General features: G+C 32.6%; 1 protein-coding gene across 1 annotated transcript in view; it reads left to right on the plus strand.

Moving 5' to 3' along the window:
- Positions 1-17,447, plus strand: part of LOC124368291 (cerebellar degeneration-related protein 2-like) — a 60,185-nt gene that overhangs the window by 25,687 nt on the left and 17,051 nt on the right. The window contains 4 exon segments of the mRNA XM_046825564.1: positions 12,528-12,640; positions 15,168-15,316; positions 17,023-17,158; positions 17,161-17,319. Of these exon segments, the coding sequence (XP_046681520.1) occupies positions 12,528-12,640; positions 15,168-15,316; positions 17,023-17,158; positions 17,161-17,319 (557 nt within the window).

Here is a 17,447-nt window from a genome sequence, read left to right on the forward strand (position 1 = left end):
TACCAAAATAACCTAAGTTGAAAATAAAAATGAAAATGGACCTTATTATCTAGACCTGAAATTAATATAACGGAATTTAATTAATATCCTACACTTCACATATTTTATACCTCGGTTTAAAAAAAAAAGAAAAATGTATTAAATTCTGTTCCATCTAAGCATTTGTCTCAGAGACTATTAATATACACTTAAAAGTTGTGACTTTTTCCTGTGGGAAAAAGACTATTACAGATAAATAATGTGTTACATTAACTTTGTAGAATAACCATTTTAAATGATTATTTTCAAATTTTATATTAAAAGATTTTTAAAGAGTTTTCATTAGATTTTAAAGATTAAATTTCATTATATATATATATATATATATATATATATATATATATATATATATATATTATTTTTCATTGAAACAGCTTAGAAATGTAGAAGCAAACAATAATCAGTAAGACAGCTATAGATTCGGTTATTTGACATTCGAGATTTACTGTTTGATTTGACAGATTAATTTTTGGTTCATTAGGCAGTAATTTACTTTGATTTACGGAATCTCCAAAAAGTGAGCCAGAACCCCATATTCATATCAACAAAATTTACATAAGTTAATAATTATTTATATATATATATATATATATATATATATATATAAAATTAATTGTAAATTTTGTAACAATCAGTACATTGGACAAACATCTACTACCTTAGAGTCAGAATAACAGAGCACAGATTTGATATTTTTCATAAAGACAAGGAGAAGCCATTGGCCAAACATGCTGCTGAGTACAAAAAAGACAAAATTGAGGAGTGTTATGATCTAAAAGGAATTAATAAGGTCTTCCCTTGTCCTGAAGAAAATTTAAATTAGTTAAAATTAGAAATAATCGCGAACAAGCCCATCAGTTACTTCTAAAATAAAAATACCCAAATGGTTTAAATTTAAGATAAAATTAAATTTTCCAAATTTCCTTCTGTGCAAAATTAATTATATAACAGCTGGGTCTTTGAATGTTTTAGTTCCGTATTTACATTTCTGGTTCTTTTCTTCTTATTTGTTGTGTTTCTTGATCTTTGGATATTTATATTTTGCTTCCTGAAGATGTGGGTATCAAATCTCACGAAATATAGAAGCTTTATATCTTTGTTTTTTATTTAAATAAGTGAAATACTATATAATATATATATATATATATATATATATATATATATATATATATATTTAATATGTTAAACATGTGTAAAAAAATTCAGGAACACTACTTCAGACCAACTTGATTTTGACATATTTGTACTTAAAATTCATCAAAATATTTTAAAACCGTTCGGTTCACTATTCAGACTAACTGCTCTCACACTCGCTTTGAGACACATTACATGATACGTCATGTGCATACTTTTACGTACAGTATTACATAACAGTCCAGAGTGGGATATAATTGAATACAGTCTCACGGTAGCGGGCGGTCATAAGTCTCTCCGGACACCCATCCTACTGTCAGATGTAGATGACCTTTCCTGTGGTCACGGCGTCTCGTGACCCCTCTCACCTGCAGACCAGACTCCGGCACTCCAGTTACAGTCACGATGCACGCTCCAGGCACAGGATGAATCACGAACCGCAGTGCGCATGCGCGAGGCCGCAACGGCAGCGCAACCGTTCTGTTTACATCAATAACAGGCTACACTGTAATTGTAGGTTGATTACTTCATCAGCAGCGAGTGTTTAGCCTTGCTGATTTCTCAATCAATGTGTTAAGTGATTGGAGATTGTTATCAATATGATTGGCTGAGCGTTAGCGAAGCCTATGACTATCTTTATATTTTTGCACTTCGATCATGAACTGACTTATTGGACTTGAAATTTTGCTTAAAGTTTCATTCTATTTAGGCAACGATGATAGTGCATGTCATTCCATGGGATTTGGCTGAGCGTTAGCGAATTTTTTTAAATTTGCCTCATGGGTAACCGTGACGGACATTATGAAAATTGCAGAACCAATCGGTGCACAAACTTAGTACAATCATGTGACATAGTAACACTAGCTTAATGAAATGAGTTATAGTCTTGAGGTTGTAGTTTTTCATAATTGTTTAGATAACGTTTCCTAAAGATAAGTCGATTCGATCGAATGTATCTGAGAGGAGTTTAATAAAATAGTTTATGATTACGTCTTTAAAGCATTGTATCCCCAAAAAATAGTATGGTTTGATTACAACCAATTCTGAATTTTAACAAAATAATTCTAAAGGTTTTGATTGAATATTTATCAAGTATATACCTTAAAATAAATAACTAATTTTATTTTTTCAAGCGATCAACAAAGTCAAGTCAGTATAACAAAAGTAACAGTAACAATAATATGTGTAGCTTAGCAATTCCTATGTAGTTTTAACTTGGCCTTGAATTACTTGTAAGACGAAAAAGCTTGTTGTATTTGTTAGGAAGTATAGCCTCTAGGTCCAAACTACGAGAGTTTTCCCTGAACTGACACTGCAGAAGTTCAACTCAATGTCCTGTCGTGCAGATAACAAACCGATAACAATGTTTACAATACAAACTGCATTTATTGGATATCGGTTCCAAAGCAAACAGGAGATAAAACAGAGTATTATTGAAGTTACATTTGGATATTGAGTAAACAAGAACTGAACCATGATAGGGAACAAATGGAAGGTTCGATAAATTTGTCGAAATAGAGTTTTTGGAAGTGACACATGAGTAAGGTTTAGTAAATAAATATAATTTTTCCATAAAATATATCACATTTTTTACTACATTTATATTATGGTTGTGTGATAGATCTGACATTCCTAACACACATTTTCTCGTGTATATGTAACGATATATTTTATCGTATATACTAATTTTTTGCTAAAAAACAATTGATCGACAAAAAATAAAAATTCAATTGAAAGAAGAATTTGGGTTAAATTTTAACAGACTGAGAAACTTAGATGTTCCTCATTAAAATACAGGATTTCTCCTTACAGAATAACTACACTCTACAGAACTATAGAAAAGCTGTAGTTGTAGCAGAGCTGCATGTATGAGAGTTAGATATAGCAAGGCTACATAGATTATGTATACATCTTTTGGTCTTTACCGGCCACCGATGGACATCCAAATCTCGGCTGTGTAGCTCCCAAATCGAGCTATATAGCTGTCTTAAGAGTTGTGAGCTTTTAACGGAATTATACAGCTAGGCTGTGTAATGGGGCTGTACAAGGGCAAAAACGTAAATCGCACGACTGTTTAGCTCCCAAATTGAGCTATATAGCTGTCTAAAGTTGTGAGCTTATACCCCATTAATACAGCTAGGCTGTGTAAAGCGGCTGTATAAGGGCAAAAACGTAAATAGCACGACTGTTTTCCACGTAGCACCCGTAGTTCTGGAAGTCACTATGCTCTAAAAGTTAAGAGATTTTATGATTAGGATTGGATTTTTCATTGTTCTTGTTTTTTATGTATGAGATAATACAATTCTACGTATAAATATCGTTTCAGAAGGAAATTGAACAGTACTTTTAACTGCTAGCGAGTTTCGTTCACAATTTTCCCATTGTATCTCTGAAGCTCTCCCCAGCCCTTGTATCCCTTTCCCCGCAAACAGTCAGTACTTGTCAAGTAAATGGAATGTCAGTACTTGTCAAGTGAATGGAATGTCCGTTCTGTGACAATTGCTGTCTCCATTTCCCTCTCCCACTTAACTAACGGTTTAGTCGCTGACACTTTTTACAGTGCCGTGTGTCCCGCAAGCGGTATCTGGTTCAGTCTAGAAATCTTCAATTAGTTATAACGTCATCTCTATAAAAAAGTTTTAAGTGGGCAAACGTCAAAATGTCGTTACATATACTATCATTTTTAATGACGTTATATTCAGAAAATAAATGCTGTACATTTCAAAACTATCTATTACAGTATACATGAAAGGATATTTACAAGATTTAAAAAATACAAATTTTTGGAAAATTATGAAAAATAATACATTGATGAACTTACATTATTTTAATTGTTTAGACAACTGAATGAGGATTCCTGGGTAAGATTAAAAATTTACTAGAATTTCAAAGCGAATAAAATGACCTTTTTACAGTTTTTACTTGATTTCCCAAGTTTTAAAACGTATATGATAAATGTATTGTAAGTTGTAGTTGTAGTTGTGACTTTATAATATGTTTCACTAAGGAAAATATTGTATGTTTCTAGAGTGTTGTAATCGTATTTTTTAATATTCTAAACTTGACGATTTGTTTGTGTTAAATTCGCAACCTCTCAAAACAACTTAAATAGTATAAAAAGTTATTATATATTAATACTTTCAAAAAATGGTATATATTAATAATGAGCTCTTTATTGTACTATTTTAATAATTTTTACATCGTATCGAAACCGTCAATAATTTTAGTCAATTTACAGGGTTTCATCTACACATTCACACACCTTCGTACTCAAAATTCGTAACATCATTTAAGACACATTCACATTGACCTCAGATCCAGCACTCTCAAATATCCCAGCGGCTTATCATGAATTCATCAACAGAGTAGAAAGCCTTGGACACCAAAAGGAGATTGAGACGCGTTTTAAATTGATTTTGATTATTGGAAATTTTGATTTCTTCTGAAAAGTTTTCTTCTTAAAATTGTTGATACTTCTCGGAATACAACAAAAAGTAGAAAATATTTTTAGCACTTCACTCGAGATTAGAAACATTTTAAAATAGACAATTTTGTAATTAGGCTCAAATAAAAACGGCTGGAGGTGAAGATGTGAAATTTTTACAGGCTGTATATGAGCTTTAACTCCAAGGAGTGACATGTTATTTATTTACAAACTAAATTTTGTTAAGAAAGAAAACTAAGTATATATTGTTATTAAATTACATTTAATTAAAAAATACAATATTTCCTTAAGTCATAAATACTTTTTTTAAACATGTCGCTATAACTCATATAATTCATTTCACATTTGTATCTTCAGAATTTTTTTCATTTGAGTTTCATTACAAAACTGCCTATTTTAAAATGCCTGCAGTTTCACGACGAGTGATAAACATTTTCTATTGTTTTGTATTGAGGGAGGTTACGTTAAATGGGTTTAAATTTAACAAAAATATTTTCCAAGTCTGAAACCAATTTTACCACCTTAACTTTTCACACTAAGAGGCCTTCTCAAATCTGAATCTTCATTACATTTCTGTATTCCACATTGAGCCATACATCCGCATTATATTCCATCAGTAAATGAATAAAACTTCGTCAGGCCTAGAATAACTACAAAATATATCTGTGCCACGGCAGTGAGGTACGAAATACCCAACAATCGAGTGATGGCACGTGTAGAAATGAATGGTGCCACTGCGTGGCTACGATAAGCTCTTATATAATATGTGTGGCTTCCTCGCCCCACGATCAATGATAGGAGTTGTCGTTTCGGTGGACTGGAAAACTATGAAGATACATTTTAGTCAAGTATGTTAGGAGCGGATCTATAGAACTGCCACTCCGGTTTCAGGCGTTCCAAGTCCGTTTTGGTTGCGTTAATTTTTAATATTTAAGTTACAAAGTTGTAGCACTTTAGCGTATCTTCCTTTAAGATAAGAAGAAAAACTTGTGAAGAAATGTAGGCATTGTAAATTGTAATTCAGGCCACAAGGAAGTCAAGTTCATAGAAAAAATGGGGGAAGAGTGAAATTGGCTTTTGAAGTGTATATTAAATATAACTGAAAGCAAAAAATATTTAACTTCCATGAGTCATAATTAATTACAACATTTCTTTTCTGTAATTGGTTTTTAATTTCACTACTCTAAAGTCATAACTCATATGCATACATACAGTACAGCAAAAGATTTATATACATGGGTTCAACAGTTTTTCCTCGAGTCTAGTTAAAGCACTGTCTAGTGTCTGAAATGAATGTTTTTCGGCAAAATATCATAAATAATGTGATTATTAAATTACAAATTCCAACCAACAAAGGATTGTTTCATCTTTAGGAACTGAAACTTTCAGCTGTATTAATTACTATTGCTCGATAGCAATGCTTGGGGCGATTTAAATGTGTATACATACATATTAGGTGAATTAAAACTTAAAGACCTAAAGGACCCCCCTCTGCTCGTCTCACACCACAATGCAAGCTTACTGGGTTTCCAGCCTACCGCATTGTAAAATTCGTTCCTAATTTTGGTTGATATACGATTATTATTTTTAAATTGAACAAATGTTTGAAACAAGGAGATAAAATCGCAATATTCATTTTATCCATACATTTTAGAATAATCGCAATTATTTGTTGAAAAATGTATTAAAATAATAGTGTGGTTTACTTTAATGTAAACAAAATGGCGCCTGTTAAAAATGAATAAAGTAACACAAAATCATGAAATCCATCAACGTTTAAGTGAGCACGATCACTTCAGAGGTATCCAACAGGCGCCAATTTTTCTATTAAAGCTAATCACGCCATTATTTTTTTAACGTTTCTCTTATATATTATTACCTACGTGCAAAGTTTGGTATACATATGTAGCTTTAGTAGTTAAGTGCAAATGGCGGTTAGCGGCTAAACGACACATTTCTCTGCCTATATTTATATGAAATTTTTTGTTTGGAATGATGAGTACTACTAGCCACAGACATTTGTGACATTCTTTCGAACACCCTGTATGTATATACACAGGAAAGAAACAGATGTTTATTGTTTACTCTCTAGAGAAACAAAATTACTGTCCGCTTTGGAAAGAAATAAACCTGCAATCCTTTACCAAGGAATTATTTACTTCTTTCCATAGCAGTTGGGAGAAAATATTTCCCCTCCCTGAGCCGAACAATATAGCAAGCATTATTCTCACTATTTAGAGGGATTGCATGAATGTGTGGAGAGAACATGGGAAAGGAGACATAATAATACACCACTAGTATTATTAAAGACAACTAAGGTCATTTATTACAAGCTAGTATAATGTAATACCTTGTGGTTGGTGCACGTGAGCTCTGGTTGCACGTGATGGGCTGTGTTTTTGTCTCGTGTATCGTTGTAATGCAACCTAACCTCAAAACTGTAATAGTTAATAGCATCATTAATCTTATGCTAGTTCGTAAGTAACCTCCGTTCCCATCTATACAGGGTGTCCCACGAGTAACAAACATCTCAGGTGGTTTCCTCTCATCGAAATACCCTCATCAAAATGATGAAAACACTTCATATGTTTAATATGTCCGAAACGCTTTGTTAGCGAGCTACGGCTAGCGAAAGATTTCGTCCGATTTTCTAAGAAAGGACGGAAATAAAATAAAGATAAGAAATAAGATAGATATTGCATTTCCGTCTTATTTCTCTTATGTGTTGATTGAATTAAACATTAAGTTTTAAAACTTTGTGTTTGTTTATTATTAGTCTATTACATTATTCTCTTCTGAATTAAATTCTCTAAAAGTGTTGTTTAAAAGAATTGCGTGTTTATTACCTTTTTAATGAAGTTAATGTACTTCAAATCTAAACAAAGCATGTTTTCGAGACCGAATTTTGCATATTTTGTCTGATATCTCAGAAATGGGTGGTATTACAGGTTTGGGATGTATTTTATTCAATTTTTTCAGTTTATTTTTCATAAAATTGAATAAATTTAACAACTATCTTTACTCCATAAAAACATTAGTTTCGCTTTATTTCCGTCGTTTCTTAGAAAATCGGGCGAAATCTTTCGCTAGACGTAGCTCGCTAACAAAGCGTTTCCGGAAATATGTTTGTATGAAACTTTTTTCATTATTTTGATGAGAGGAAATCACCTGAGAAGTTTGTCGGTTACTCGTGGGACACCCTGTAGAATATAAGTACACGTTTATAATGAGTATTGCCAAATAATTTAAGGTCTGAATTTACTCTTTTTGTTTATAAAATCTTTGTGTGTGCCATGTTGTAAAACGTGTTTAAAGCCGGAATATATCACTAACCAGTAAATAGTTATTCTTTTTAACATATTTTTAACATTGTTTTCGGACTAGTAGCAAAGAGAAAACATTTGAAAACCCTACTGCAGCAAAGAGTAATCACCGGTTGTATCAGATATATAATAAATAAATTGATAAAACAACGTTTAATAATTAAGTACGGAACTTAAAAAATTTAGAATTTCAAGAATTGTATTTTTTATACAGAGCGAATTGATCAAAGTCAGTATAACAGATAGAGAATTAACAGTACTGTATTCATGTCGTGACTTACTTTACGACTAAAAAGTATATTTAAATAAGAAGCAATCAAAACCTAACTTACAAAATGAAATACATTTAGATTTATAAACTTAACATGTACATATGAATATTTAACCTCATGAATATTTAAATTTACACATATTGCAGTCATTGCATTTTTTTACAGAATAGGAAACCTTTTTCTTTTAAACAATTCTCCAAGACTACTTTTAATTCGCTTAAGGAAACATACTGCTTTTTCGAATTGCTTGTCAAGAAATCTTTGTATAAACATGGCTGCAACCGGTTTTTAGCCAAACTGGGAATATATTTAACATATAATTATTGCTTCTAGTGCAATGTTGATGTAGTTCTTTTCTCACTATTAGGTCATCAAGTATTTCCTTCACATCATTTATACAGCAATGAATGTACAAACTTGGCATTATATGCACTTCGCTGAATATAGATTTAAATTATCTGCTTCTAATGCGTTCTTCACAATTCTTTTTTGCCCATAACAACTTTTTTGAATCCGTTCAATTTTCCATGTAGAATCACTTCCATACATTAAGTCTGAATTAAAACAACGTAATGTAAGATGTTATTTGTTACATATCACGTAATTTGACAACTTGCACGTGAAGTTTTATTCTAGATAGTTTTTTACGTGTTGATTATAGAATTGCCAGCGTAGTGAAGGCTACTTAATAATTGTACTGATTTCCTAACTTTACCAATTCTTTAATTTTAAGAGTATACGCTTGTTTTTTTTTTTTAGATTACTATTTGCTACAAAACTATTTAATACAAACCAGATAACGTTAATATTAAAAGATGGTAATTTAACTAATTAGATCAACAGTATTGTTATGGTTTTATAAAATTGTAATGTCGCCTGCATACAATCTCATAAGTAAAAATCGATATTTGCTACCACAAATAAAAGGGGGTCCAAGACAGAGCCTCAGGGCACCCCAACACTTACTTATATTTCTAATACTAGATACACCCTGCCTCTGAATTTACATTCTAACAATAAGAAAGGAGTTAATCAGTGCAAAACGCATTGTTCTTAACTCCATAATCAAACAGATTACTTAATAACAATTCATGACAAATATAGTGAAGCGCTTTTGTGAGATTAATGGTGTAGATGTCGACAATTTGTTTTCATAATTTATTAAAATTTAACTTCTTCTCTAGCTTGAATTGTCACCAGAAATACATTTCAAAATACTATTTCAACCAGAAATACAAGCACTGATCTTCGGTACTAAAGGATACAATTGATATGTAGTTTGTTTACATTAAAATGCCACATAAATACAGTCATACACATAAGTGTTTTCATACCAGTCTTATTGTCATGAAGCAAACAAATCCTTGTAGGAAGTTATCCACCACTGGTGTTCACGTTTATGTTGTGTAAAGGAAGGAGTTGAATACTTCCAAATATTTAAATCTAGCGTGTATTTTGCTCCCGAAATAACAGGATGTTGAGATAAGGAGTGTATAGGCCGCCTCTTGCAGAGATCCTATCGGTTAGAGATATTGGATATAACCTTATCGTACTCTTCATGGGTTGTAGCGGACATTTATAGACTGGCCTCTCTTTAGGTCTAACATAAAAAACGCTTTGCAAAGAACTGAACTTTAGACCTAGTGAAGTTTCTCCCTCATCATGCCACATCAAAATTTGTTGCTAAAGCTGCATCTGATGTGTTTCCAGACGTTACATATTTTTTTTATGTAAAACACGGAAAAGATTGACGTTAAATATGAGAAGAATTAAAGTATTCGAAGCATGCTACAGGACTGACCATGATTTCACCATGTATAAATCTTATAAACAACTATTAAATTTAATGAATAGATGATACATTATATTATTGAGATAGTAGAATCTATTACAACTCTGAAAAACATTCTCTGTTAAGATTGTTTAAGATAAGCACTTACTATCTGTACTGTGGTTACATAATGGTCTTGATGGATGTTAAATCAACGTCCCTTGTTTCCGGTTAAGATGTTATATGATTACTGTAACACATTTGTATTCATACAATTGGTATAATTCATTATACCGAAATAGAAATTCTTAAAATAACGTTAAGTACTGATCCAGTTTAAATTGAGGTCTGCTTCGTTTGAAGGAAATGCAGTGTAATGATTGGTGGAAATGAAAAGTAAATTATTTTGTAAATCGTGAAAAAATCATTAAAATTGCCATTCTTACTTTCAAACGATTAATGCTTTCATTTTGATAATCTCTTGGAATATAGATGTATTATTATTGTGTATAAATACACTGTTTCTACTACTTACGGTAATAGTAATGTTTCTTCTAAAAGGTGACCGCTGTGTTGGTTCGTCTGAAAAACCATACAGACGTAACTTAATCGTAATGATGATTTTTTCTTCTTATGGACATATTCAAAACTTTAGGCAAAATCTTGTAAAGAGGAAGTTTGTATCTATGATATTGATAGACTGGGAAACTATTTGACCGATCATTATGATAATTTGTATGTATATGTATTTTGCCATGAAGAAGGTTAATATGCTAGGCCCATTGAGTAACTCGCCAACAGGCGGCAATGCAAAAAATAAGTTTTCAAAGCGCCTGCACACTAAAAACTGCAATTAGGAGACAGTTACGTATATTAAATAGCCAAACGCTATTTGAAGGCGCTAAGTTATGATGTATATTTGTCTATAAAATAAATTTCTGGTTGAACTTAAAGCTTGAGTGTTAGACAAGTTTATAATAAAGTACATGTACTTGTACAATGGCTATAAACATACGTTTTTAAGAGATTTTATTGATCGTGGCAACAAGGCAATCTGTACATTGGCGTTGAAAATACAATTCACTTGAACTGGGTAAAAAAATGGTTTAAAATAGTGGAATTGGTTTTCGGTTAGGTTAATATTTTGTAAATTTGATAGTTAGAACCCTTTAGGATAGGTTTTCCGGAATACAGTTCAAATAGAATGTAAAAAAAAAATGATCGCACTAATTTTACAAATTAGCATTGTTCTTATGGGGAAACACTATATATTCTTTGTCACCTGACATCTTTACTAAACTCTTTGATATCTGTGTAAATCGAGGTTACCGGAAGTTGTAATTGAGGGATGATATTTGGCGATTTTGTCTACATTTCAGAATCTTGATAGCGTGTATCTACACATTTCGGATTCCAATTAAGACTGTAATACTTCATTGTTGAGTTCTTAATTAAATTGTTTGACGCCAATTATCAAGCTGTTAATTAATAATAATTGAGTAAACTAAGATCCAGCCCATTTTAGCTGTTAACAATGTTTCAGCTCATTTATCCGTCACACTGGTCTTAATTAAGTTGCAGCCTCAAAATTTGATGCCATAACTTCAATTAATAATTATAACATAATACTAATTTTAGTACTGATATCTTTAAAATGTTTTTGACAAGGGTGTTTAATAGTTTTAAAAGCCTTTAGGGCCTTATACTTGTAATGCATAGGCAACGGAAAAAAAGAGCTCATAAAACCTGAGGTTGGCGGTGAAGTGGACAGGGGTGTCCTCTAGTATCAAAATATGTACCTCTTTGCAAATTAACCCAAGTTAAAAATCCATAGAATATTTCAATGATCATACCAAATGAAGGGTCTGAAGGTTATAATATTTATGTAATACACATAGTCCAAAACTCCTAGTGTTGGACCTCAAGGACTAAAATATCAGTTGTGGTTTAACTAACAATTAAAAAAGATTAAGATTTTGTTGTTAATCTATTACTGAGGGGTTGGAAACAATTTTAGTTCTGTCCGTCGGTCAACATGATATCTCAAGAAAAAACTGACTTATAAACTTGAAATTTTGCATGAAGCAATTTCTATATAGACAACATTGAGTTCAATGATGGTACAAGTCATTCCATGGTGGGATTTGGCTGAGAGTTAGCGAACATTTTTACATTGGTTTTATTGGTAACCGCACGATGGCAACGAGAAAATCACTGAATGAATACATTTTTTTTTAATGAGTGCAAATCGTATGACATTTCAACACATGACATAGTAACAAGTGCAGCTTAACTATCAGAATGAAATTATCAATAAACTTGAATTTATTATTATAAATCTCAGCGAAGCTTGTTACACGATACATGGTGTGGCGTACTTGTGCCTTATTTATTTAGGAAATAAAGGGGTACATTCCAATAACTCCTCCTCAAACCCCTGGATAAGCATTGCTTATGAAAATTGAACCATTTACTTGTGAAGTCTTTCCATCACTTAAAGTATAATTGCAAGAGTGACTGATGAGGATGATTGTCTGTTGCAGACTTGCAGCTAGCTGCCGAGCTGGGCAAGACGCTCCTAGAACGCAACAAAGAATTGGAAACAAGCCTCAAACAGCACCAGAATGTAATCGAGGAGCAGACCCAGGAGATTGAGGTGAGTCTTTGAGTTTTTACTTTGGTCATTACCGAAACAGGCAACATAAAAGTTTCTAGTAAAATGTTTTTGAAGGTTTCGGATCACTTCAGAGTTCTCAGTTCTGAGTCTTGTATGATAGCTGTAAGAACTGTAGGATGTATAATGTCAAATTAATTTTCTGCTCTATTGAAGCTGTCTGTTGTCTAGCATTAGATAAATTCTCGCTGGAGAGAATTGTTGTCAGTCAGAAAAGAATCAAGTTAAACTTGTATTCTCTGTGATTTCTGATTGACTTAAATCGTTTTACCATTCTGAACCCTTTCAGTTACAATTTTATCACTATTACATTTTAAATTAATTAATTTTTAAAAACATTTGAGTACAAAGTTAATGCTAATACATCTCTTTATGCCTCATCATGATGCATAATAATTATTAGGAATAAATATTAACATTTATTACATTTTATATTGAACTTGAGGCACAATTTAGCTCAAATTGTAGGTGAATGTAGCTTTGATTCTAATGCTTGTGTATGGAGATGAAGTTGCCAGCATTCGGAATACTTACTATGTGGTTCTGATTTTGTGAGGTGGAACACTTTGTTGTGTATCCAGCCAATCCTCCTGTCCAGACACAAGAACACAGTTTTCTATAACTGCTACGAAATGGGTAAATACAGCACAAATGCTAGCAAAGCAAAGGGTTGTTTGATCAAAGACTGCTTTGTGGCTGGCAGAAAACTTGTATATACTAGATCACAACACAAATTGCCGGAAATGCCTAGACTTACCATGGACATTTACGTTATTCTAAGATTGCTATTTCACACATGGGTTTTGTGGTAATGCTTTAGGAATAGAGAGAAAGAACTTTTGTACTATTTTACTAAATCACTATTACCTCCCACTATTTATTTCATTGTATATAATTAATATGATAAATAACAATTAAACTGGCATTTAAATGAATTAAAGATCTACTATTTGTAGTAAGTGAATCTTAAAATACTAACCATGTTCAAATTGTTTGTAGCAATATTGATATATTTCATTCAAACAGTGGAAAATCAACAAAAGTAAGGGTATCTAGTTACAGTTTGCAATTTAATCACATGTATTGTATTCGTACATGGAATAGACAAGTCTTTGAATGCCTTGACAATGGCTGAGAACATGTTTACCAACATGGTAAACATCTAATGGCTGTCCAATTGTTTGGTGTGTGATGCCAAATCGGTTTCATACTTTGTTGATATTGGCTCATCATTTGACCTTGAATCTACAGAGCACTTGTAACACAGTCCCTACCAGAGAGGTTACAATAATAGGGTTGATTAACATTAGCTGTATTAGAGACAGTCAATTTTCAAAGTGTTAATTTTAATTTATGGAAACTGTAGTTATTACCCTAGAGCTTGGGTTATGGGGCTTGAACACTGAATTTGTCCGAGCATTGGTTTGCTAAAATATATCACTCGTGAGCGTATATATAAGGGAGAGTTTAGGGGGCTTAAGCCCCCCTTCCCCCAAAATGTTAAAAGGCAAACATCAAAATTGCACCTAGCAGTTTAATTTAGCTAGAGCACATTTATGTGGTCTTAAAGCTTAACAATTTCCCGGGAAAGATTTCCAATCCCCTGTTTCTGAAGGGTATTTTATCCCTCTTAAACCACACCCTGTGTATAAAACACCTCTGAAATAATTATGTATATATATATATATATATATATATATATATATATATATATATATATATATATATATATATACCACTGATATCACTCAAACTTAAAAATTCATTTACAATCAAAACTGATTACAATACCAAAACATGTAATACAACAAATAATGTTTTTCAGTTATACAGTAGGTTATAATATTTTTATCTTAATGTTAGTTTGAGACTAATTTGCAAGGTTGATAAAATTTGAATCAAAAAGTGAAACAGTTGGACAACTGAATAATTTGTCATTTTCAGAACCATTTGAAACAATAGTGAAATACGTACGTGATCATCAAAATTCATTTTAGCATTTTGTTCTTACTCATAAATTTTATCCCATATGTTTTCCTAATTTACCTGGAGAGCCCATAATATACCCAGGTTAAATGTTAGAGATGGCTTCTTAGCCCTAACTTTGCCGGGTAAAATAATACATCGTCACTTTTTTTTGGAGCTAATTTGTGCCATATAAACACACAACTTGGTTTTCTTGAAATCACCACACTAACTGGTGGAGGTGAAAATGGTAGGACATTGTAGGGATTAAAAATTAAGAAACTATAGTATAGTTTACAGTTAATGTAGCCTATAGATAGTAACAGAAATTTTCTTAAAAAGTATTAACATTTCATAGAATTGATAAACTTAATAGGCTTAGCTCTTCATATGCTAAAACTTATGTAGTTTTAAAATTACCCATAATTAATAAAACTGCATACATGACAGTCTCATTCTGTAAAAGGTTACAATATCTTTTTAATATTTATCAAATTTCCTATATTTAGTTTCTTTACTAAACATTAGTAACTTCTGTTCTCAGTATCTGACAAAGCAGACGGCAGCGTTGCGGGAGGTGAACGACTCAAGGCTAAGGATCTACGAGCAATTGGAAGTGAGCATTCAGGAACTTGAGCACACCAATCAGAAGCTTTCCGTTGACAACATATCTGACAAGAAACTGATCAAGACGTAAGTTTTAGATTAGACGTGGAAATCGTACAGTTGCTTGAACATCATTAATCAGTGTGGAATGTTCGGAGTGACCTATTTGGTAATGTGGTTTAATTCTCCAAGATAACAAGAAATATATTTTGGTGATAGGCGTAAGAAAAATCAAAGACAACCTCGCATTTAATCTTTGCTTATGAAGCTCCCAAAATCAACACCACAGCTGAGGTTTCGAACTGACAAAAGATGCAGAGGGAAAGTTCTAAACATGTGGTACAATAATTTGGAACCGTCTATTCCAAACGCCATTTTGACTGTGTTGACCTACAATTCACACGAGATTGTCCTAATCACTGACAATGCTTGACCAGTGAAGATGCTGCCGTAGACATTCAAGGACTCTTGTGAGAGTGAAAGTGTTCCATCATCTTTACTCCAGTATGCCACACTCTACTCTGTCCCAACAGTCCACTTCCTCATGGTTCTGGCCTCTGTTGTGTAACAAAGAGTTAACTCTGCTTCATTCAACATAATCTTTTTTATTTATTTCTCTTTATGTACAATAAATTCTGGTTCTTTATTCCAATGTGATAAACAACTATAATTTCAAGTTATAATATTAACCAGAACTGAAATATATTATAAAACGTACTTAAAAATATCAAGTTATTATTTTAGTATGATGACACATACAATTAAGTTAAAGCTACATGAAAAAATGAAACCTTACTGTGGAAAGTGAATGTGGAAAACGTCGTTGGTTGCCTCATTTAATGAAATGTTAATTTAATGTGTTCAGCATGAAAATAAGTATCATGTAAGTCAAGAACGTAGCCAGGCATAAATTTTGGGAAGGGTCCAGACAACTGATATTTTCCTGTAGTGGACAAGGAGTAAGGCCCCATTTTTTTCCTTAAAAAGTTTTTGACCGGCTTCTTTGCCGAGAACGATCTTTCAGCAGTACATCTCAGTTGTACTGAATTATTTAAATAATAATAATCGTTTAGTAAAATATTAATTGAACAAATTGAAAACTTGGGGGGGGAGGGTCCGGACCCCTTGGATATTACAATGTGGTGTAAAACAGCTTTTTTTTATCAATAAAACTTTTTTGTGACAATTTTGCGGGAAGTTGTCATGTCAGAGTCCCTCATAAAACATTATAATCACTAGAATTATAGGAAATCAAATAAATAGATATATAAATGGAATATGTATATTTATTCCAAAATTGAAATTTCTATGCTTAAGACGAATAAAGGGTTTTTAGTTATAATGCAATTTATTAGATTATCTAAAGCTGAAAAAATCTGTATATTTCTTTAAAAGAGTTTACTTAGATTTTAACATTCTGTATATTAAATCACTATTGACATTTCCAACATTTAATTTCATCTTTTTGTTACAAAAGGAGAGGCTATTCCTGTTTGTGATCAAATTTCATTCACTCCTTATAGGTTGTAAATCTACATATTAAACTTAATAGAGTAAAGGGAAAAGTCTATGCAGTACAAAGGGGGCAGTATAAATAAAAGGTGCTCAAATTCAGATAAAAAGTCTGACCATATGACCAATATCTTTATCGGGTTTCTTGTTCTATAATCCAGAATTAATTTTTCTACCAATATGCTTTCTATTTTACTGTATTTCCTCATGTATTTGTTCACCTGGGATAGCATAGACTGCCAATATGAGGCAATTCATTTATCAATGGTCCCTGGTTGCAGTTTGACAGCACAAATAGAATCCCTGGATCTACGATGCGAGGAGTTACAGAAGAGTATGGACGAGATGGCTGTGGCGCAGGAGAGCGCGAGACGCAGGCAGCGGCGGTCCGTGTGTACCCCCGACACGCCCCAAGCTCCACCCCCTGCCCCGGCCCCGTCCCAGCACCTCCACCCTGTGGGGGCGACGAGGACGAGGTTCTGCAACTGCTCCAACAGATCCAGGAGCTCCGTAGTCAGCGAGCCCGGGAACAGAGGAAAGCCAATGATCTGGAGGATCAGTTGACGCAACTCATTCAGGTCAGTACAATGGAAACGGTAAGGTTAGGGTGATTTGTTCTGCCAGATGTTCCTTCTTAGGTTTTCTTGTTCCAATTAGGTGATTGATCAGGGAAACAATTAGGTTTTCTAAATCTCTAAGTGGGCAA

Source organism: Homalodisca vitripennis, chromosome 8 (assembly GCF_021130785.1).
Source record: "Homalodisca vitripennis isolate AUS2020 chromosome 8, UT_GWSS_2.1, whole genome shotgun sequence".
Classification (NCBI taxonomy): domain Eukaryota; kingdom Metazoa; phylum Arthropoda; class Insecta; order Hemiptera; family Cicadellidae; genus Homalodisca; species Homalodisca vitripennis.